Here is a 20045-nt window from a genome sequence, read left to right as displayed (position 1 = left end):
TGTGCGTGCTCCCGTGCGGCACGATGTGATTTCTCGCCATGTGCTGAGCGGCAGGTAGGACCGTAGGCATGGTTCTGTGTAATCTCAGCGTGGGGTGGCCCCGTTTCCAGCGAGCCGGACACAGCTGACTAACCCAGTAACGGCATGCTCTAATTGCGGGAAGCGCATAGTACCCGTGGGCGTGGATGCGGGTAGGGAGACGACGCAAGCTTTGCAAGCTTTGGCAAGGCAGGTCCGTGCTGGGAAGGGCAGGGCCGGGACAAGTGTGCGGAGTAAGCCATGATCTCAGGTTAGATGGAGCGCACATGTACTGGGTTATGTAGAGTATGGTATGCTGGGTATGTTTACTGGGTATACTATTAGGATACTATTATGATACCTGCTATATTATGATGCTATGTATACCATGATGATACTATACTCGAGAGCAGATGGATGGATGGAGGGATGGGACAGCGTCACGGTCCGTGCGTACTAGGGGCTACATTTATTTCAACACGGTAACACCGAGACTCCACCTCGTGGGTCGCGTCCCCCAGCCCCTGGCCAATCGCAAATGCCATCGTGCATCGCGCATGCAGGTCCTCAGCACCCCGCCTCCTCATGGGGGCGGCCCCCCCAAGAGAGAGAGAGAGAGAGAGAGAGAGAGAGAGAGTAGAGTAGAGTACTTATGTCCCGCCATCGAACCAGCCTGGTCCCGCCCGCTTCGACAACCCCTCCTCTCCGCTATCAACCCACCCAACCCTCACCCAGAATCGAGTCATCCATCTACTATCTATAACTGTTACGAGTAGTCCCCTCGACAACCATCGATTCGCCCAATCGCCGACATGCCCGACTCCGCCGAACGCATAACAGAACACACGGAAGATGCGTTGATGGAGGTGGATTCCAACTATGAGGATGAAGAGGACGGGCACGAGAACGGGGAGGGGGAGGAGAACGGGGCCGAGGCCGAGAACGACGACGACGACGACGACGACGACGACGACGAAGACGGCTCAGCCGACGAAGGCGACTATTGCAGCAGCAGTGGTCGCGAGTCCTCAGCGCCGTTGCGGCGGCAGCCTCTGCAGCGATCGGCTGCGGCTCAGCCGCAGCTGGAAGTGGACAGCAACAGCGAGGTGGACGACTGCGATGCGTGGAGCCACAGCGGCGGGAGCAGCAGTCTGGATTCCGAGACGACGTCGATCGGGTCGGCGGCGTTTGAGTACGAGTACGAGAATGGGCGCAGATACCATGGCTTCCGGGCGGGGCAGTATGCGCTGCCCAACGACGAGGCCGAGCAGGATCGATTGGATATGATGCATCACATCTACTCGCTGATGCTTGGCGGGAAACTCCATCTGGCGCCGCTGAGGAAGCCGCGACACATCCTCGATGTGGGCACGGGAACGGGGATCTGGGCAATAGACATGGCGGAGTGAGTCTGCCCCCATTCTCTCTCGCTCTCACTCTTCCCGCCCGGTGGTGTGTCAAAGAACATCGAACAGAACATACCACGCAAGTTGATTCTCGGTTCGGTCCCGGGCTGATTGCAGTTTTTGCGTGCGTGCACAGATTGTATCCGGAAGCCTCCATCATCGGCACGGATCTGTCGCCGATTCAGCCCGGCTGGGTGCCGCCGAACGTGCAGTTCTTTGTGGACGATGCCGAGTCGGACTGGACGTTTGATGGCGAGTTTGACTTCGTCCATATCCGCGGAATGCTGGGGTCGACCGAGGACTGGCCCAGACTGATCGAGCAGGTGTTCACGTAAGTGTTTGATTCCAGTCCGTTCCGAGCTACAGCCAAAGGAAGACATTGGCACTCTGTTTCGTTCTCACAGGGGATGAGAGTCCGCAGGACTCGTCGAGAATATGCATCGATCACTTCCCAAACCTTCCATACCCTACCCTGACACGAGGAAGTAACTAACGCAGCTGGTGGTCCTAGAGCCCTGAAGCCCGGCGGCTACATCGAAATCTTCGAATGCCCGACATTCAACATAGCATCCGACGACGACTCCTACCACAACAAGACCAAGCTCTGGAGATTCTACGATCTAGCCAACAAAGCGTCCAAAATGGCCGGACGCCCGCTCACAATGGCCGGCGACCCGCTGGAATTCCTCACAGATGCCGGCTTCGTCGATCTCAGCGACGACGTCGTCAAGTTGCCACTGGGAACTTGGCCGGTCGATAAGAAAATGAAAGAGCTCGGCCATTGGATGACGTTGATGTAAGTTGTCTTGTCCTGTCTCCCTGCCTGCCTAGGCGGGACTGCGGAAGGAATCGGTGTGACTAACTATGGGCAGGATACAAACTGGCTTTGAGGCGTATGGACTGGGCTTGCTCACACGGTTTTTGGGCATGAGCCCGGCCGATGCGAAGCAGCTCTTTCAGGACTGTGAGAACGAGGTCAAGAGCAAATCTGTGCACGGTTACTTCGACATGTAAGTTCCTCCGCTGGGCATGTTCGTGCTTTGCGGTTCTGACAATCACCACCAGGCATGTCATGGTTGCACGGAAACCGCGGCTGGAGGGACAATCTGACGAGGAGGAGGAAGAGGAAGAGGAGCTGGAGTGGATAGAGGAGGGGGAAGAAGGCGAAGAATGGGTGGATGAGGCCGAGTCGAAGGAAAACACAGTATTACGGGCCAAGTCCGGGCAAGAGGAGGCGGAGGAGGCGGAGGAGGCGGCGGAGACCGATGCAGCATCACCATCTTCGAAGGGAACGGCGGAGGCAATCGTGCAATCCCCGGAGCCAGAGAAGATGGAGGAAGAGCCGGTCGCTGCAGCCCCCGCCGCCGCTGTCGGAGGAGGTGCCGGTGAAAAAGTCGTTGGTTAGACAGACAGACAGTGGTAGCCTGTAGGGAGTAACACCACGGCGAGTCCTGCCCACAGACTAAACTTGTTCTGGTAATTAGGCAGACCGCTTTTGTACATACTTGGTTTCTTGTTCTTATATAATTACTTTTGATAGCTAGCCTTTCGGTTGCATCTCTTCACAGTCGCTGGTAGATCCTGCCTTTGATACCCATTATTCACGAACAAGCAGGCTTGAATTATGCCTTTCTCGGATTAGCGTGTCCAATAGTCCACCGGAAAGCCGCCGCCATCAGATGAGATGGGTCATATGTACCAAATCTCGGCCTTTTGCGTAGCATACCTATCACTCGAACTAGAGTTGCCCCCGACAGATCATCGGTCGTCCCTTCACTCGCGCCGGCCCAATACGGAACCAGGCCGCTAAGTGCCACCCCCCCCCCCCCCCCCCTCCCCCCAACCCTCGCTTGCCTATGTACATACCCAAAGCGTGGCGGTATCACGGAGGCCAAAGTGGAAGAGCCAGCCAGTTGGCGATCCTCTCACTTCAAGATCCGAGACCTCTTCGTAGACGAGTTGGGTTGGACTGTGGATATGGAAACGGAGTGTATGCATACATATGTATATTGCCATGAACTAGAGAACTATGGTACCTAGGTCGTGAGCGATCAATCGCGATTAAATAAACCAAAACTAAGGACCTTCACTCGCGCGACACCTGTCTGTCTGTCTGTCCATCCGGGACAATTATTCCATCCAGCAGTTGCCCGTACCCGTACCCGTCGTCGGCACTCGGCAGCGCCTGTACTCTAGAGCTGTAGCACTCCGCTCTACTCTACATACCCTGTGTACCCTGTGTATATCTGCCAACCACGGCTCCATGCTTTACAACGATTATGAATAACCCTGTGCTCGGCAATGGCGGGGGATCCACGTGGGCTGGGCCCGTTTAACCGATCCCCCGTATTCCCGTCCCTACATATGTGGAGTACAATATGTAGAGTACATATAAGTTGGGGTGCTGGGATGGTGGAGTAAGTGGACTGCATGGCCGCCATATCCGGATTATGTCACGTATGTATCACAAGACGACGGGGGGGATATAAGAAGATGGAGCTCGAGCTCTACAGAGGGAGCTTTAGTTACGCCCGCCATTCCCGGGCTGAAGCATTCCCATTCCCATTCCCATTTCCGCTTCAATGATCACCTCCCACATCCCCGCGCTGCTGTCAGCAGCTATCGACTTCCCACACAAGCTCGCCACTTTGCTCGCCGTTCTCGGCGGCTACCTTCTCTACACCCGCTACGGCCGTGCCTCCACCCGCGGCATTCCCGGCCCCTGGCTCGCCAGCGTCTCGAACCTGTACCGGTTCTGCGACCAGTGGTCGCAGCAGAGCATTCGCACGCTGATCGAGCTGCATGAGAAGCATGGAACGTTTGTTCGCTACGGCCCGAATTTAGTGAGTATTAGCGATCCGGAGGGGATTGCAGAGGTGTATGGTGTCGGCAGGGGGTATATTAAGGTAATTGGGGTGATTCCTGATGTTGCTGGTGGGAGGGGGGAGGGCGGGAGGTTGATGAGGTGTGTGTGCTAGTCCGAGTTCTATCCCGTGCAGCAAACGATGTCGAACGGCCAATCGATCGAGGGGATGTTCAACACGACATCCGAGGCTTTGCACACATCGTTGCGGCGGCCAGTGGCGGGGATGTACTCGCAGTCGACGCTGACGGGGTACGAGCCGCTGGTGGACTCCACGATCCGCTGCTTTGAGAAGCGCATGAACGAGCTGTTTACCAACGATGCCGTGTGCGATTGGGGCATGTGGCTGCAGTTCTTCGCGTTCGACGTCATCGGCGAGCTGACGTTTGGGAACCGCCTTGGCTTCTTGGATACGGGGACGGATGTCGAGGGCGTCATGGCGGGGATCGAGCGGCATCTCGAGTATGCGGCATTAGTCGGTGAGGCGCACCGACATCTCCCAGAATATCATATTTAGAGTCCACGCTGACATTCCCTTCGGCAGGACAACTCCCCTGGCTAGATGTCCTCCTGCGCAAGAACCCATTGATGGCGCATTTCGCGTCGACAACGAGCTACGTCGCGCGCTTTTCCCTGAAGCATTTGGAATCGCACCTCGCCTCCTCCTCCTCGGCAGACAAGCCGCGACCGGACTTCCTAACAAAATTTGTGCAGGCGCACCAGAAAGCACCCGACAAGATCCCGCGGAGCCACATCGTGTCATGGACGGTGTCAAATCTGAATGCGGGATCGGACACGACCGCGATCGCGCTCCGCACCATATTCTACTTCTTGCTCAAGAATCCGGCGTCGCTGCAGAAGCTTCTCGCGGAGATTGCCGCGGCCGAGGCCCAAGGAGTGCTCACGGAGGGCGAAATAGTCAGCTGGAACCAGAGTCAGCAGCTGCCGTTCCTGGACGCCGTGGTCCGCGAGGCGATGCGGTTGCACCCGGCGGTGGGCATGATGCTGGAGCGCGTTGTCCCCGCGGGAGGACGCGAGATCTGCGGGAGGAGGTTTGAGGCCGGGACGGTGGTGGGGATGTCGGCGTGGGTGGTGCACAGGGATAAGAGTGTGTTTGGCGCTGATGCCGAAGTGTGGAGACCTGAGAGGTGGATTGAGGCGGACGAGGAATCGAAGAAGAGGATGGATGGCAGGATTCTCGCGTTTGGAGCGGGCGCCAGGACCTGCATTGGAAAGAACATCTCTAGGCTTGAGATGTATAAATTTGTGCCGCAGATCCTGAGGGACTACGAGGTATGTTCTGCTCGGCGTGAGAAGACGGCGGCGGCGGCGTTGCTGACGAATGAGGTAGATTACTCTGGCGGATCCCAAGAGCGAGTGGAAGCTGTCTAACCATTGGTTTGTGAGGCAGTCCGGATTTATGGTCAAGCTCAGAAGGAGAATCAAGGCCGAAAACAGTGTGTAGTGTACAATATATAGCCCATCAAAAAAAACCGGATACTTTATTATAATACTGTAGTACAGAGCCCCGACCGCCGTCCAGAGAAGTGAAAATGTATTCAAACAAACGCCAGCACCTTGCAACTCGTACTAGAATAAAGATCTCTCTCAGAACTCCTCGATATCATCATCGCTAAGCACCAGCTTCTCTGCAAGCTCGGGCCCCATCAAATCCTCAGCCCATGTCACGGTCTTCTTTTCTTTCCTCTTCCACCTGCCACCGCGCGGCTGCTCGGCTTCGGCCGCCTCCTCCGCCTCCATGGGCTCGTCGCTCTGTCTAACGCCCTTGAAAACCGTGACACGCTCGAGGGCCTTGCTGGTCGCCGGATCCGGCGACTGCCTTAGAAAACTGCCTCCACGAGGACCATAGTGCCTCTTTCTCTCGATCAGAGCCTGAAACGGCATCCGCTCTTCGAGCGCCTCCCTCTTTCCTCCGCTGCAAGGTGCCATCGCCCGTTGCTTTCCTACATACCAATCCACGACATCACCGACATCTTGTCGGTCCCTCCACAGACGTGTCGCGGTGGGATAGTACATTTTCTGCGCGCTGACTTTCGGTTCAATAAAGCGTTTAACGGGGCTGGGGAGTGACAGCATGATGCCGCGGACGGCTGTGTGGAACGATATCTCGTCCGAGCGGATGTCAGAGAATTCGTTGTCGTAGCCAAACCCCTTGGAGGCGAGAAGGTCGCTGTCCGAGAGGTAGTCGAGGCAGGCAATCGCTGTGTCGAGGACATCTTCGTCGCTGGTGGGGAGGCAGCTGAGGCCACGGGGATTGCACGAGAGGAGGAAGTTCTCGTGGATGCCGGCGATAAAGGTTTGCGGATCCGTGCCGGTATCATCGATGAACGTTTCAAAGTTGATGCGCGGGGCACGAGGGTGATAGGGGAGTGTTAGGAGGGGAGGACGAGGTTGTTGCGGTACGTATGGATCCCCGAGGTCATCGCCGTACCGTTTGTCGTAGACTATCTTGCCAACGGCGTGGAAGATACCAAAGCTGCTCTCACGTTGGGTCACCGCTTCAAGGATCTTTCGTTCGTCATCATCGAGTGGTTGCTCTTCTGTCTTTTTGCGCTTCCTCGCTTGCGTCAGGGGCATCGTGAAGCCCATACCAGGGAGATCACCGTTCATAGCCAGGAACTCGAGGCCCATCACTGCACTACGGATGTCACCACTAGTCGACAACGTGCTCAGAACAGCTTTGCTGGGGCCGAATTTCCGCCCCGACAGCCGAGACTCCCGAGCAATGATGGCAGTGAGGGCCCGGTACATGAATGTTGGTGCAATCTTGTTGAAGGCGATCTCTTTCACCAAGGGATTGAGGAGGATCTCTGGTGATAATAGTCTATGCGCAGTAAATGAGTTTGGCCCTGTTATGCTCGCGGTCTCTGTGATGATCAAGATTAACGGCGGTATCGGTGGTGCCTCGGCCGGGGGAGGTGGTAATGCTAGAAATGATTTGATCGTATGTCGGAAAGACTGCAATGGCGCTGGCGAAGATGTAAATAGAGTGTTGGGGAAATCCTCAATCAGGATAAGTTTCTTCTTCCGATCATCCCCCGCTGACGGCTGTGATGACTGCGTCGATACTGGTTTCCCACTCGACGAGATCAAGTCCAAGCATCCAAACGTTCCCGCTCTCCCCACGAATTCCTCAAAGAGACCGCTCAAGCCCGCCGAGAACGCACCGTCCTCACCATACTCCTCGCCCCTTGCTCCACTGCTCGGATTCCTCCACTCTAGAATTTCAATCCCCATCTCCTTCGCCAACGCATTTAACGTAGCCGTCTTCCCCGTCCCCGCCGAGCCACGGAAGACACACACGCGTTGCCGGTTCCCCCCCTCGAAAACAGAGTCCAGCCACATCCGAACCTCTTTCACTTTGGTTCTATTCAATGCCAGCCCTTCCACCGATGTGGGCGCAAACCTCTCTGGCCATGTGCGTGTATCTTCCGGCGGCAGTAATCCAGGTGCAGTGGTCGCCGCCTTATGTCTATCTGCTTTTATCACCCCCGCGGCAGTAGTCGTTCGAGCTTCTTGCTTCGTAGGTGGGGCCTTAATCCCCAGTAAATGTCCGAAACCCTTGGTAACCCCAGGTTTACTCACAACAAGGTGCTTCTCCAGCGATCCATCCTTCGTTCCCGTCCGCCGCCTCGTTGGCACCAGCACCACCTCATCATCTTCCGAAATATCCTCGATCAGATCATCGGCATCTTCATGCTGCGATGCAGTAGGCGTGTACTGCCGACTCGATGCATCCGGCGCCGCAGGGGTGGCGGCAGGAAACCCTCCTCCCTGCGGAACGCCGAAGAATCTGTGTAGCGATTTGTACTGGCCCGTGAGTTTCTTGGCTTTCGGTTTCACAGGATTCCGAGGTGGGGGTGTTACTTTCGCGGGTTTCGTTTTCGCGGGTTGTGGTTTCGCGGCGGCGGCGGTGTCGGTGGTGGTGGTGGTGCTGGCGGTGTCGGTGGTGGTGGTGGTGGAGCGACGGGTAGCTGCCCTTGGCTTTGAGGCGCGAGTTTCGCGAGGAGCAGAGGCGGGAGCGGGAGCTGGAGCGGGCTGTGACTCGTCCGAGCTGTCGACGATGGTGCGTCTCTTCTTTTGTGCTGGTGGACGGGCGGGCATTGTTTGCAGAGTGTGTACGCGGGTCGTCGTTTGGGTTGGGTCGTGTACATGGATAGCTACGTCAATGGAGACGCGAGCGAGTGCCGGGTCACGTGCCGAAGTAGCGGGGATCATGTCGGATCACTCTATGCATCTACTATGTAGCAGACTGTTGATTATCAGGTGTTTGTTTCGCCGAGGGGAGTTGAGGTTTATTGGGGAGGATCGATAGAGGAGTCGAGGTTTAGTAGGGAGGGTAGAGGGGGGAGTCGAGGTTGAGTGGGGAGGATTGAGAGGGGAGTCGAAGTTGAGTAGGGAGGGTTGAGGTTTGACTTGAGGGGAGGCTAGGCGAAGAGCGATAGGGGACCGGTATCAAGCTCGCAGCCAACGCTCTGTGACAGCCGGGTGGAAAAGGGATATGTAATCTGCCATGATCTATTAAGGTCGAATGCAATGTTGATTTTTTCACTGTTTGTCACTCGCTAGGCTGTATGAAGAATCGAGATGAGCATTGAGGATGAATGGCTACCGGCTAGTGGTAGTGGCAGTGGTGGAGTAATTCACCTCGCCATTCACTCTTCCATTCGCACCTCGCTCACCCCACTCACCTCAGGGTCGGAGTACGAATGAGGGGGGCTGCAATAGCGGCTTGGGGAGATCCCTGGGACGATCAAGTCGGTTATTGCCTCTGGTAGCAATGATCAGTGAGGGACTTTGTCTCGACAGACGGTTACCTGCTTACGACGAGACAACGAGGTCGCCGGGATAGACTGGCGTACGATTTGGCTGATGCTAGTTAGGTACCTAGTAGACTTACGGATTGACGAGGGCACGAAGTACATATCGTGAACCCTTTTTTTTTTGAAGTCGGGGTGATAGCACATGAGTAAGTACCATCTTGCATCCCTTCTAGAAACTGAAATTTTACGTATCGAATAGACCGAATATTCTGGGTTCGACATCGAGAGAGCGGAGAGGCCTCTTTGTGAAGAATACGGTGCAGTATTCGACAATATTGCAACTCCAGGAGATTCGTGACGGCATTGTCTACTTCTTGAGTCCTGTTTGACGGGTGATTTTAACAGTGACCTTGAAAGTAACCGGCTTTCCCGGCCGTTCAACTAGCCCCGCCTCTCAATATATACGGTATTCATTACATTAAGCTTCATCCGTGCGCAGAGTACTGGCGAAGACAACCGCCAACCTCGCCCTCTGACCACCAGTCCAGTCTGTATCACCTTGGGTTGGGGGAACGGGCGGCGGCGCCCCTCAAACCAGGCTCGGGCTCGCTATCCGGCGAATTATCCACTCCCGGTAGCCCGCCGTGTTTAGATGCGTCCTCGTCATCCGGCGAATGATCCACTCCCGGTATCCCGCCGTGATAAGGTGCTGCCCTGTTCCTTCGTCTGTACCACCAGACGAAGGCGGTGATCGCGCCGAGGACGGCGACGGAGCCGATGGCAATGCCGGCGATAGCGCGGGGAGCGAGTGGCCCTTTGGCGTGTGGGGAGGGGGTGGTTTCGACGTTCCGTGACCCCCGTGGCCAGATCGCACCAAGACCCTCGTGCGCCCAGCCTGCGGCGATGGGCTCGATTGCGTTGCCGACTTCTTTGCGGATGCGCTCTGCTTGGTGGTATGGAGTTTTCTTTGCGTGGAATTTGGTTTGGTATTGCTGCCGTGTGTTAGTGGTGTGTAGTTCCATCAAAGGGGAGGAGGGTGGCTTACTATATCCGCTCTGTTCAGGTCGATCACATTGACTAACCGTGATGTGCATTCAGAGTTTTGGTCCACTTCTCCTTTACGATTACTGGGCCAGCTGCCCCCGATAATGAGCATCTGACTTCCATGAGGAATGCAGACGTGTGATCTCAGGTACTGATTCGCAATCGTAGTGGACTCGGGCTTGAGTTGGACCCATCTGCAAACCACCGCTCGGTCAGCAAGCAGAATAATGACTGGTTTATCAGGGTAAGGATAAGCACCTGAAGGCGGGCATTGAGAGCACATAGAGATCGTTTACTCCGGTTGTGACATCAGCAACAGACTGGCCGCCATAGATAAAGAGACAACTTCGGTTTAGCAGCTACCGAGTAATCGGAACACAGTCATGGATACTCACTCGTGGACGTCCCGCTCCTCGTCGTAAACTAGCACCGAGCAGAAACGGGTTCTGATGAGAGGCTCCCCTCGGTAATCGGTGCTTTGATTATACCACCGCCTTCCCACCAAGTCGTATACCATCACATGCGTCAGGCTGACACCCACGCCGTCCAGATCATCGTCGGTGGTATTGGCCCTGCCGATAAGTGAGCGTTCCCCCATCAAGGAAACCAATAATCCACCCTTCCCGCCTTTCCCCGGGATCCAATCAATCGTGCCGAATTGATAGCCGTCCTCTTCGGTGCCGTAGCCCTCGATGGTCTGGTTCTTTATCGTCTTGGTTTCTTTGTCGTATATCAGCATGCCTCGCTGGGGGAGGCTGTAATTCAGCGGTGTATCGGGAGATGTGCGTGAGCTAATATAACCTCTGTTTGTAGCGGACCCTATGTTAACCAGAAGTATCAAAAGAGCACAGGAGGATGAACCGACCCGAACCAGAAACACTCGGTATCGGTGCAGGTTGCGGCGCCGGAGACGGTCCTGACGACGGGCCGGACCGCCGATCGGCCGCTTTCGAGAAGGAAGTTGTCCTCCTGCCACCGAGTTTCCTGCGGCTGCTTGTCGGGGGAGAAACGCCAGATGGAATAATCCGGTATATCCGTCTTATTCTTATACCACGTCGAGGTATTCCAGCTGTGCTGTGGAATCAGTCAACTGAATTAGGTGCAAGCAACACAAACGTACATCGCAGAGTCGTAGAAATGGCCGCCCTGAATGAGAAGGTCCTCTCCATCGACCCACAAGGCTCCCCGATTAGCCACTGGGACCTCAGTGCCCTTCGTCGCCATCACCTCGAGGTTCGGACTATCCACATCGAAATCCCGTTCGAGCGACAACCTGACAGTGTGTCCGTTCAGATCACACACACCGACCGGCTCACGATCCATCATGACGCGGTACTTAGCCATGCCGCCGTCAATGTAGACGTAGTTGCCCACGCGGACGGCGGAATGGGCCAGAAGCCAACAGTACTGGTCTTTTATCGAGTACCCCAGGAGGTCGCGGCGGGTGCTCCGGATTTCGGCGGGGGAAACGAGGCGGAGGTCTTCGGCTGCCGCCACGGCGGTGACCCACACGAGTAGAAGGGTCAGAAGCGGTGGATACATTGTGGGTTGAGTTTGTGCTCGTTTCCTCCATACCTGAAGGAGATGTTGGAGATATATGAGACCCGTCCCTAGCACAACGCCCGGATGTGCCAGTTTGATGTGCTGCTGCTGCTGCTGCTGCTATGATTGCTGTTGTTGCCGCATGCCATCCAGTGGGCATACCCCCTGCAGGAAGCCGCTTCCTGCCTCCTACATACACGGATTTCCTCGAGCTGACGGTGCCTGGGCAGTGGTATTTTGAATCCATGCTTTTGCTCGCTCTCGTCTAATCGTCCAGTCCGAGTGCGTGTTTGGGATTTACGTAACACAGGCCAAGCATGATACATCTTCATTTCCACAGCTCAGGTTTAGTGCTGCAGATTGTGCACATGCACGCATGCAGCGTTGTTCACGAGGCGCACCCACTAGACAATGAAGCTCCGATGTGGGGGAGAGGGAACGAAGCCGAGATGTTGCGGCTGGGGAAAAGGAATGATGGGCGAAAGCAGGAGAGCAAGCGGGTCGCTGACAACTGGAACGCCACGGTTGTCGAGCTCTGGAGTAGAGTGCTTTTACGCGCGCAGAGAAGACAAAACATCAATACCCACAATCCCCGCAATACCGTATCGATAGTCAACTATCCTATATACCTATCTAATCCCAAATGCCATCGTACCCGGGACTAGATCCCTGGGGCGCGGGAAGATCGTACTCTACATAGTTCGGTCAGCCGTCACCGGTACGCTTGACACCAGCAATCAATTCACGGCCACCCAGCTTGCGGGGGATCGACACCATGTTGACTCTCTAGAGTACCGTAGCGTAGAGTATGTATACAGGTAGCACCGCCTGTCTTATCTACACCGCATGGCGGGCTGAAAGTGTATATTAGCCGCTGGACGAACCAAACCAAGACTTTGCTCGACGCATGGTGCTTGTATCAGGTTTTCGAATACGGGACAGCCGGAATTAGGGTATCTGAGGCTGTGGAGAAGGGTTTGCGAGAAGAAAGAAAAGAGTTAATTGGTGTGTTTTCATCCATGAGAACTCTAAGTTCCAATGGAAGTTGGTCTAGGTATAGTAGAACCAGATCTGGTACATACTCAAGCGGTTCCAGTCTCGAGGGCCATAGTTATCCGGGTATGTACAGGTCTTTTGATCTCGTGTTGCGTCTTTGTCAGGGGCATGGGGTAGAATAGGCAGTACCGGTAGAGTCTTTGTTTTTCTCAGCCTCGACAAGACGAAACGCAGCCAAGTTCACCGCGCATGTGGCGATTCAAATTCTGTGAACAAACCCCTCCGTTTTTCCTCAGCTCGAGGCTTCAGCCACATACCTACGTGTGGGTTAGTTTGTGTGTGTACTCTACCTACTCTGCATACATATCCGAGTAGGCGGGCGACCGTGCTCCGTGATGTGTGCACTGAGCATCCCCAATGTTCATCGTCGTCGAGGGCTGTGGTGGTCTCCTTGCCCGTGCGTATTCCCCAGATCCGCACGTCCTCTCGTGTAGCTGTGGCTTCAGATCTACCAGGTGTGGCTAGTGACATCCCTCACTGCCTTCTCGTTCCCGGATCTTTAGGACTCTTCACACGTCGCCAAATAATGTCGTGAACACCATTCAGGCCAATAAAACTTCATTACGACCCCATTTTCGAAGTCAATTGGTGGAGAACCAGCCGACCCACAGCCAACAGTCATGAGAAGCACTCGGCGTCAAGCTGTAGTTAACCTTGGATCAGCTAGTAATTCTACGCTAATAGATGGATGTCGCACAAAAATAAGCGTGAATGAACGCGGCTTAGCAGCCCCACTATGTCCTAGAATCAACCCCACCACGAAAACACCAAAATCTTTTTCGTGTCCCACCGTCCAGGCGCTCGTCACCGTACCGCAACAGAACAAGTGCACCCCACCAGCCCTCCACACCCCAACGTCATGTCGGAACCTACGCGCCCCTCCTCGCCGCCACCAGCGACTTGCAAGGTCGTCCTCGCAGGCACCGTCGCGAACAAGCTGATGTTGGAGGTGAAAGGCTCGCTCGCAACGCTGGGCCGCAAACCGCTGCTGGTCGGTTTCCTGGCCAATACCGATCCCGCGGCGAAGATGTACGCGGACTGGACGGGCAAGACGTGTGAGGACAAGTAACCGCCCTCCCCCTCTCTCCCCCACTGTTTCGCGGAGGAGGCGCGGGACTGAGACGAGGAACAGCGGCTTCGCCTTTGAGCTCCGAACCCTCGACAAGGACAACCTCGAGGCGGCCATCCTCGGCGCAAACGTGGACCCGGCGATCGACGGCATAATAATCTACTTCCCCGTCTTCGGCACGATGCAGGATAGCTACCTCCAGCAGCTCACCGTGCCCACGAAGGACGTTGAGGGACTCTCCCACCGCTACTTGTTCAACATGTACCAAAACCGCCGGTTCCTAGACGCGGCTAAGACGCAGAAATCGCTGCTGCCGTGCACGCCCCTCGCCGTCATCAAGATCCTCGAGCATGTCGGCGTGTACAACCCCATTCTCCCCTACGGGAATAGGTTGTTCGGGAGGACGATTACGATCGTCAACAGATCGGAGATCGTGGGACGCCCGTTGGCGGCGCTGCTGGCGAATGATGGCGCCGATGTCTGGAGTGTCGATATCACCGGTGTCCAGAAGTTCACAAGGGGTGAGGGAATCAAGAGGACCATGCACCATGTCCATGATGTGGACGACAAGCTGGAAGATGTGGTGCCGCGCAGCGACGTGGTCATTACTGGTGTGCCGAGCAAGAACTACAAGTTCCCCGTCAACCTGTTGAAGTCGGGTGCTGTGTGCATCAATTTCTCGTCAGAGAAGGTATGAAATCTCGTCGAGTGAGCGGGGAGGGACGGCGCTGATGGAGTATAGAATTTCGATCCGGAGGTCAAGGAGAAGGCGTCGATCTACGTGCCTGCTATCGGAAAGGTCACGATCACGATATTGCTGAGGAACATTCTGGTGAGTCGCCCTCCACTAATATCATCATGGGTTGAATATTGATGGGAATCTGCAGCGATTGATCGAGAACCGCAAGGCGGCCGAAGCAGCGGGTGAAGCACCAGCAGATCCTGCCGGCCCAGAAGGGGTAGCACAGACGTAGACAGCTGTGAAGAACACTTGAGTGGGTAGATGACGAGATATTGATATCAAAGCAAAACAAAGGAACCACGGTTGTGCTAGATTGAGCAGGCGTTAGGAATGGATAGGTCGGCTATTAGAAAAAAATCAGGACTTTTGGTAGAATTCCTTATACTCCATAGATGTGTACAGAACAAGCAAGCAAACAATGAAACAAGAAGCAAAGTTATACCCAACATGAAAAGGAAACCGCACGGCGACATTAAGTTTTTTTATCTTCTCGTCCCATCCGTCTATGATCTCTTCGCCTTCTTCGGTTTCGCAACAGGAGCCTCCTCGGCCTCGGACACTACGTCGTCTACAAGGGTGGCTGCATCATCGTCCATGTCGTCGGCACCCCGTTTCTTGAGTCCCTTCATCTTCCTGCTCTGCAGCTTGTCGAGATCCTGCTTGCCGGTATGGATGCGACCGATCTTGTCTCCGATGATGTCCATGGAGATGTTCTTCTTCGTCTTGGTCTGTACTTCATCAGCCGCCGTCATTCGCAAAGGTGAATGGGTGACAACATACCAACTGCTTCCAAGGCGTCTTCAACGCCTCTTTCAACATCTCGGGGGAAGGCGGAAGCACCCTCCTCACAGTCAAATCCAGCCTCGGTCCCGCCTCCTCCACTTCAATCCTCGGCAACTTCTGCCCACTCCTCTTGGTCCTGATCATCGATCCGCGCACATGGAACTTGCCCTCCTCGGTCGCCAAAAAGGACAGCACGTACTGCAGCCCCTCGACATCCACACTGCTGACCGCCTCCCCGCGGAAGAAATCGATCCACAGTGCTCTAACCGCCTTCATGGTCTCGTCGCGCTCCCACACATCACCGCTGAACAGCAGCAGCGGCTTCATCCCGACGCGGGGCTTCTCACCGACAAAGCTAGCCAGGCTGCGATACGTCGCCTCATCCACACCAAACTCGTGCAGATCCAACAGCTTATAGGCGAACGTCCTCGCGAGGGTCAGATTGTGCGGGCGCTTCTTGGAACTGCTGCCGAGCACCAGCAGCGAGGTGTCGTTCTTCTCCGACAGGAACTCGAGCGGCGCGGCGTCCTCGAACGGCCGGATGTCGTTCTTTTTGCTGAATTTGATCGACGCTGGCTTCTTCAGCGCGTGCAGGTCCGTCAACACCGATTGGATCAGCTCGCTGGCGGTCGTGCCCCGCAGAACCAGCGTGGTCTTTTGGTTCTCCGTCAGCTTCGGCAGGCGCTCGTCGGCCGCACGCTTCGAGCGAGCGTTTTTGGGCTTGCTATACACAGGGACGTCAATCTTGCTCCGACAGGTAGAAAAGACGGGGGGAGGTACGTTGTGCGAATCATTTCTGCCTGTTTGCGCTGAGTCGTGAGGTTGAATGAGTGGTGGAGTTGAAGTTCGGCGAAGGTGAAGATCTGCGACTGAACTCTTCTGCGCTGCTTTTTTTTGGCGCTAACGAGAACTTTTGGAAGAGCCTCAAACTCCCAGGGATTACGGGCTAGGCCGGTCCTGGGAAGAGACCATTTACCCGTTCAGACTTGACGTCACGCGATGGTTGAAGGGATGGGGCACATGCAAGAGTTTGGGCATGGCCTGCAGGGACCGCCGAAAGCTCGGAACAAGGAAAGGTGGCAAAGATGGTCACGATGGTATTCAGAGGAAAGCATTCAAAAACAAGATGATGATACAATAATATACATCCACAGAACGCAAACCAACACCCCCAAGAAAAACCCATGACAATAGTGCTACAGCTCAGTGTATCTCCCAACCATCTAAACGCCCCCGTCTCCCGTCTATGTGTTATGCCACAAAAAGCTCCTCCACCCATCCCAATGATCCGCATTCTGGTACAAGTACACCATACTATTCCGCAGCGAGCTCTGTACCGTTTCCGGATGCCACCTGAACAGCCACATGACCATAGCCCAACTGAGACTCGCAAACACGGGCCAGGCATTCGCCGAAATAGTTCCCTCAGCATCAGGGACGACGCCCTTCTTGACGGCCACCTTCGCCAGACTCAACATGACGCGGCCAAAGACGTAGATGACGATCTGCTGGTTGACGCTGGACTGTTTCCCGCGGCCAAAGACGAGGTAACCACCCAGCAGTCCCGCGAGGAAGCTATCACTGCCCATCTCCTTCCTGTCGGCGCGCAGATGCCGCAGCGCCAGCATGGCGGTCTTGTACGTGAGCACGAACAGCCCCAGCGTGCGCGCGTGCGTCTTCGTCATCGTCAGGATTGTGGACGCCTTTTCGCGCACCGTTCCCGAGCGGAACAGCGCCACCATCACCAGCGCGTGCGGAAAGCGGATCTTGGTGCCGTAGACGAGCCCGTTCCGAAGGCCTTTGACTAACGTGAGGACTTCGCGGTTGGAAGGGTCCATTATGAAGCGCGTTGCGGCGGCCTGAAGGGGGGGTTAGTGAAGCCTCGAGAGCGGAGCTGGAGGAAGCCGAACCTGGAAGGCTTCCATGTGGGTCGACATTGTGGGCTGTTTCTATGGAGAGTCGGTCGCTGCTTGCACGTGGGAGGTGACAAGATGTCGCGGCGACGTAGACGGATAAGGTGTAACTTCTATGTAGTATTCGCACGGTGAAGATAGAAGGGAGAACGTATGGTTTGAGTTGTGGGGAAGATGTTGGAAAGTACATGGCTCGATGATCAACGAAGGCGCGGCAACAGCTCGGAGATGCTGCGACGGGAACCAGGGTTGTCGGCTAAGGCGAGGGTGCCGCCAGATGGTGAACCGATGCTGGCATGTGACGCGTGTGAAGCGATTGCTTGTGAAAATGATAGAGTTACACGTAGAACTGTGGGGGAAGACTTTGGAACATAACTTAAGGACATAAGGATGAGCGGGGAACGATGATATGCATGTGTGAAATTGATGTTGCCATTAGGTGGTAATGAGTGAGATGTGCGCAGACATCATCATCCATAGTCACTCGTACAAAACCTATGAGTGTCTGAGGATAAATCGACTATAGATCCAGTCTATAGGCTTTGTGCGAGATAAATTGATGATCCCCGTCCCGCCGCGACTTTCGGTTCTTGGTTCGTGCTTCGTAATCTAAAATGACAAAGAGAACCGACTTTTATATCCGTTACTTACAGATCGCTGAAGATTTCTTTCTCCGCCCACTACATACTTTTAGTATCCCCTTCCGCCTAGCACCTCACGTGCCTTCGGTGAATAGAAATTATCTCCCTGCATCCTTTCCAGTGTCGCCGAGACTTTGCTCTCCGGCTTCTCCTTCAACTCCTTCACAAAATCATTAACCAAAAGTTTCAACTTCTTCACTTCGCCCTGATATTTTTCCGGCTTGTCCAGCCAATCGAAGCCAGCCTTCGTCAAGTCTTTCCTCACCTCATCCCGCTTCTCCCGCACCGCTCTGGCAAATCCCGAATCTTCACCATGACTACCCACGACCGCAACACACACCATCTGCAGGCCCGCCCACACCACCTTTGCCCAGTCGATACTGTACCGTATCAAATCATTGCCGGGATCGTGGAGCACCTCCAGCATCAGAGCGATGAGTACAAAGTCCGCAGTAACGCGCACAGGGTGATGGGGCTGCCTGTAGGAAATCGGGTACACGAGTGAACACAGCAGCATTTGATGTCTCAGTGCCTCCTTATAATCCCCCTCCGTCAGGAGCCGCTGCATAGTCTCTTCGTGCATCGTTGGCAGTGGGGTTCGCGTTGGTTCGAGGTAGCCGGTTCTCCAGAGGAAGCTTAGATCTAGGTCTTTCGGCATGGAGAATGCTTTCGCTTGGTGGTTGCAGGCGGGGCATTGCATTGTAGAGTCGTCCGGGATGCTGGTGCGTTTGCAGGCGGGGCAGATGTAGACGTCGGTTAGTGCGTAGGGGCCAATGGAGCACACCGGACATGTGCACGTGAAGTACCAGCGTGTTTGTAGCTCCTGTTGTCGAGTACTTGAGGGATCGGTAGTGGAGGTGTAGGCAATCGTTATCTCCGTATCCTTGGGGATGTCGGTGAGACTACGAAGGTGGAGGGAACGTCCGGAGAATACGATGAAGGCGTTGGGTTGACAGGAGTGATTTGCCATCGCCGCTGTGGGGTCAAAGCACATGCCGATGGGGTCCAGTGTGGGCGTTGAGAATGTCAACATGTTGACGAGCATCTATCCACGTGTATCAGGAGTGTGAAGCAGTGGTATTATGACGATGCGGCAGGCACTCACAGTGCAGTACAACCGCAGCACCATGGGCTCGGGTAACCCAGTCTGCGAGAAAGCATGCGCAGCCTTGGCCCCGTTCACAATGATCTCCCAATGCTCAAGCTTCTGGAAGTCCGCGGCATGGTGTTGCATGTCCATCAATGCGGCCCAAGTGGTGGCAGGAAGCGAAGGTTGCAGGAGCAATAAACGGTTGAGCGCGCGCACCGAGCCTGGAAGCACATGAGGTAATCTCTTGAAGATTTCGCACTCTTTCTTGTGCACAAGTCTCCAATCATCGCGCTGGCACGCCTGTTGGAAGAAGGTACTATGTTATACGCTGGTTTCATCGCTTGCGGTCAGGGAGTGCGGGGGGACTGTGCGACAGGAATGCAACAGTACCTTAGAACAGTATCTGACAGTCTTGCAGCCGGTGCACTGCTGAAGCGGTGTCTCAGAGCTGTAGTAGCTGTGGATGGAGCCTTCGGGTTTCCATGTAAAGCAGTGGGCACACGTCTCGGAGAGGTGGGCGTCATCCGCGATCACGACAAGTGGAGCGGGGATGGTCAAGACTTCGGTGCCTGCCGCAAAGGCAGTTTTGGCGAATAGGCCGTTGCCTTTGCCAGCGGATGGGGCAATAGCTACTGATTCAGACATCGCAATGTCGTTGCAAGGCAGTGGAGAGTTGGTGGGGGGTTGGCGGTGGTGATGCGCAAATGGGAGGTATATAGTGGGGCTCAGGGATGGCTCCACGTAACCTCGCCCTATCTGAGACACAGCCGCTCTTTACGTCAGTGCTCGCGAATCGCAACCACTAATTCAGCACACTGCATAACCCATGTAGAGTACTGGAAGCCTTGACTTGAGCTTCAACCGTCTGTCTCTATTCCCTTCGTACTCTCTATCTCTCTCTCTCGTCTTATTCGCACAGCTGAAATCGTGTCCGAGACACACCAATTCCGAGCCTCCATTCTTCGGCGGGTTTGTGTTTCGTTATGCGGAGCCACATCCCCATAATCGCGGCGGGCCGTGAATTGAGACGGCCAACGGCGTGCATAAAGTTGGATACCATTTATATGATAATTAAAGACGGGCAGGTGAACCTC

General features: G+C 55.2%; 8 protein-coding genes across 8 annotated transcripts; 3 read left to right on the top strand and 5 right to left on the bottom strand.

Moving 5' to 3' along the window:
* Window positions 1-878: 878 nt before the first annotated feature.
* On the top strand, window positions 879-2438 carry BZA05DRAFT_331259 (S-adenosyl-L-methionine-dependent methyltransferase; the record flags this gene model as incomplete). Its single annotated transcript, XM_051480580.1, has 4 exons — window positions 879-1423; window positions 1561-1755; window positions 1936-2220; window positions 2297-2438. The coding sequence occupies 4 exons, from the start codon at window positions 879-881 to the stop codon at window positions 2436-2438; spliced, it is 1167 nt and encodes a 388-aa protein (XP_051343472.1).
* A 1453-nt stretch (window positions 2439-3891) lies between these two features.
* On the top strand, window positions 3892-5799 carry BZA05DRAFT_347146 (cytochrome P450). Its single transcript, XM_051481208.1, has 4 exons — window positions 3892-4330; window positions 4403-4766; window positions 4832-5580; window positions 5639-5799. The coding sequence occupies exons 1-4, from the start codon at window positions 4007-4009 to the stop codon at window positions 5750-5752; spliced, it is 1551 nt and encodes a 516-aa protein (XP_051343471.1). The 5' UTR covers window positions 3892-4006; the 3' UTR covers window positions 5753-5799.
* Window positions 5800-5895: 96 nt separating this feature from the next.
* On the bottom strand, window positions 5896-8412 carry BZA05DRAFT_367294 (Rad17 cell cycle checkpoint protein-domain-containing protein; the record flags this gene model as incomplete). Its single annotated transcript, XM_051481560.1, has 1 exon — window positions 5896-8412. The coding sequence occupies one exon, from the start codon at window positions 8410-8412 to the stop codon at window positions 5896-5898; it is 2517 nt and encodes an 838-aa protein (XP_051343470.1).
* A 1024-nt stretch (window positions 8413-9436) lies between these two features.
* Window positions 9437-11902, bottom strand: BZA05DRAFT_104656 (uncharacterized protein). The gene is made up of 6 exons (XM_051478504.1): window positions 11236-11902; window positions 10981-11184; window positions 10511-10918; window positions 10374-10460; window positions 10117-10309; window positions 9437-10063 (listed from the first exon to the last, which is right to left on the bottom strand). Exons 1-6 carry the CDS (start codon window positions 11655-11657, stop codon window positions 9626-9628), a joined length of 1752 nt encoding a protein of 583 aa, XP_051343469.1. The 5' UTR covers window positions 11658-11902; the 3' UTR covers window positions 9437-9625.
* A 1559-nt stretch (window positions 11903-13461) lies between these two features.
* BZA05DRAFT_384615 (methylenetetrahydrofolate dehydrogenase) lies at window positions 13462-14963 on the top strand. Its single transcript, XM_051482332.1, has 4 exons — window positions 13462-13778; window positions 13846-14473; window positions 14525-14614; window positions 14670-14963. The coding sequence occupies exons 1-4, from the start codon at window positions 13573-13575 to the stop codon at window positions 14754-14756; spliced, it is 1011 nt and encodes a 336-aa protein (XP_051343468.1). The 5' UTR covers window positions 13462-13572; the 3' UTR covers window positions 14757-14963.
* Window positions 14964-16258, bottom strand: BZA05DRAFT_347137 (Brix domain-containing protein). The gene is made up of 3 exons (XM_051481206.1): window positions 16088-16258; window positions 15305-16031; window positions 14964-15252 (listed from the first exon to the last, which is right to left on the bottom strand). The coding sequence occupies exons 1-3, from the start codon at window positions 16099-16101 to the stop codon at window positions 15028-15030; spliced, it is 966 nt and encodes a 321-aa protein (XP_051343467.1). The 5' UTR covers window positions 16102-16258; the 3' UTR covers window positions 14964-15027.
* Window positions 16259-16423: 165 nt separating this feature from the next.
* BZA05DRAFT_384612 (Tim17/Tim22/Tim23/Pmp24 family-domain-containing protein) lies at window positions 16424-17453 on the bottom strand. The gene is made up of 2 exons (XM_051482331.1): window positions 17218-17453; window positions 16424-17166 (listed from the first exon to the last, which is right to left on the bottom strand). The coding sequence occupies exons 1-2, from the start codon at window positions 17242-17244 to the stop codon at window positions 16552-16554; spliced, it is 642 nt and encodes a 213-aa protein (XP_051343466.1). The 5' UTR covers window positions 17245-17453; the 3' UTR covers window positions 16424-16551.
* Window positions 17454-17668: 215 nt separating this feature from the next.
* Window positions 17669-19682, bottom strand: BZA05DRAFT_384608 (uncharacterized protein). The gene is made up of 3 exons (XM_051482330.1): window positions 19342-19682; window positions 18967-19251; window positions 17669-18906 (listed from the first exon to the last, which is right to left on the bottom strand). The coding sequence occupies exons 1-3, from the start codon at window positions 19594-19596 to the stop codon at window positions 17911-17913; spliced, it is 1536 nt and encodes a 511-aa protein (XP_051343465.1). The 5' UTR covers window positions 19597-19682; the 3' UTR covers window positions 17669-17910.
* Between the last annotated feature and the right edge of the window lie 363 nt (window positions 19683-20045).

This window comes from Tricharina praecox (genome assembly GCF_024521635.1).
Source record: "Tricharina praecox strain CBS 144465 chromosome Unknown BZA05scaffold_2, whole genome shotgun sequence".
Classification (NCBI taxonomy): domain Eukaryota; kingdom Fungi; phylum Ascomycota; class Pezizomycetes; order Pezizales; family Pyronemataceae; genus Tricharina; species Tricharina praecox.
This window is presented reverse-complemented; position numbering and strand designations above follow the sequence as displayed.

Bases quoted from the DNA above. Each gene is read 5' to 3' on its own strand.
- BZA05DRAFT_384615 (XM_051482332.1), top strand. From the start codon at position 13,573: ATGTCGGAACCTACGCGCCCCTCCTCGCCGCCACCAGCGACTTGCAAG. The intron at 14,474-14,524 runs GTATGAAATCTC...GATGGAGTATAG, and splicing joins TCAATTTCTCGTCAGAGAAG to AATTTCGATCCGGAGGTCAA. The intron at 14,615-14,669 runs GTGAGTCGCCCT...GGGAATCTGCAG, and splicing joins TATTGCTGAGGAACATTCTG to CGATTGATCGAGAACCGCAA.
- BZA05DRAFT_347146 (XM_051481208.1), top strand. From the start codon at position 4,007: ATGATCACCTCCCACATCCCCGCGCTGCTGTCAGCAGCTATCGACTTC. The intron at 4,767-4,831 runs GTGAGGCGCACC...TCCCTTCGGCAG, and splicing joins CGAGTATGCGGCATTAGTCG to GACAACTCCCCTGGCTAGAT. The intron at 5,581-5,638 runs GTATGTTCTGCT...CGAATGAGGTAG, and splicing joins AGATCCTGAGGGACTACGAG to ATTACTCTGGCGGATCCCAA.
- BZA05DRAFT_384612 (XM_051482331.1), bottom strand. From the start codon at position 17,244: ATGTCGACCCACATGGAAGCCTTCCAG. The intron at 17,167-17,217 runs GTTCGGCTTCCT...CCCCCCCTTCAG, and splicing joins CCCACATGGAAGCCTTCCAG to GCCGCCGCAACGCGCTTCAT.
- BZA05DRAFT_104656 (XM_051478504.1), bottom strand. From the start codon at position 11,657: ATGTATCCACCGCTTCTGACCCTTCTACTCGTGTGGGTCACCGCCGTG. The intron at 10,919-10,980 runs GTCGGTTCATCC...CGCTACAAACAG, and splicing joins ACCGAGTGTTTCTGGTTCGG to AGGTTATATTAGCTCACGCA. The intron at 10,064-10,116 runs GTAAGCCACCCT...AACACACGGCAG, and splicing joins ACCTGAACAGAGCGGATATA to CAATACCAAACCAAATTCCA.
- BZA05DRAFT_347137 (XM_051481206.1), bottom strand. The intron at 15,253-15,304 runs GTATGTTGTCAC...GATGAAGTACAG, and splicing joins AGACGCCTTGGAAGCAGTTG to ACCAAGACGAAGAAGAACAT.
- BZA05DRAFT_384608 (XM_051482330.1), bottom strand. From the start codon at position 19,596: ATGTCTGAATCAGTAGCTATTGCCCCATCCGCTGGCAAAGGCAACGGC. The intron at 19,252-19,341 runs GTACTGTTGCAT...TTCTTCCAACAG, and splicing joins CTGTCAGATACTGTTCTAAG to GCGTGCCAGCGCGATGATTG. The intron at 18,907-18,966 runs GTGAGTGCCTGC...ACACGTGGATAG, and splicing joins TGCTGCGGTTGTACTGCACT to ATGCTCGTCAACATGTTGAC.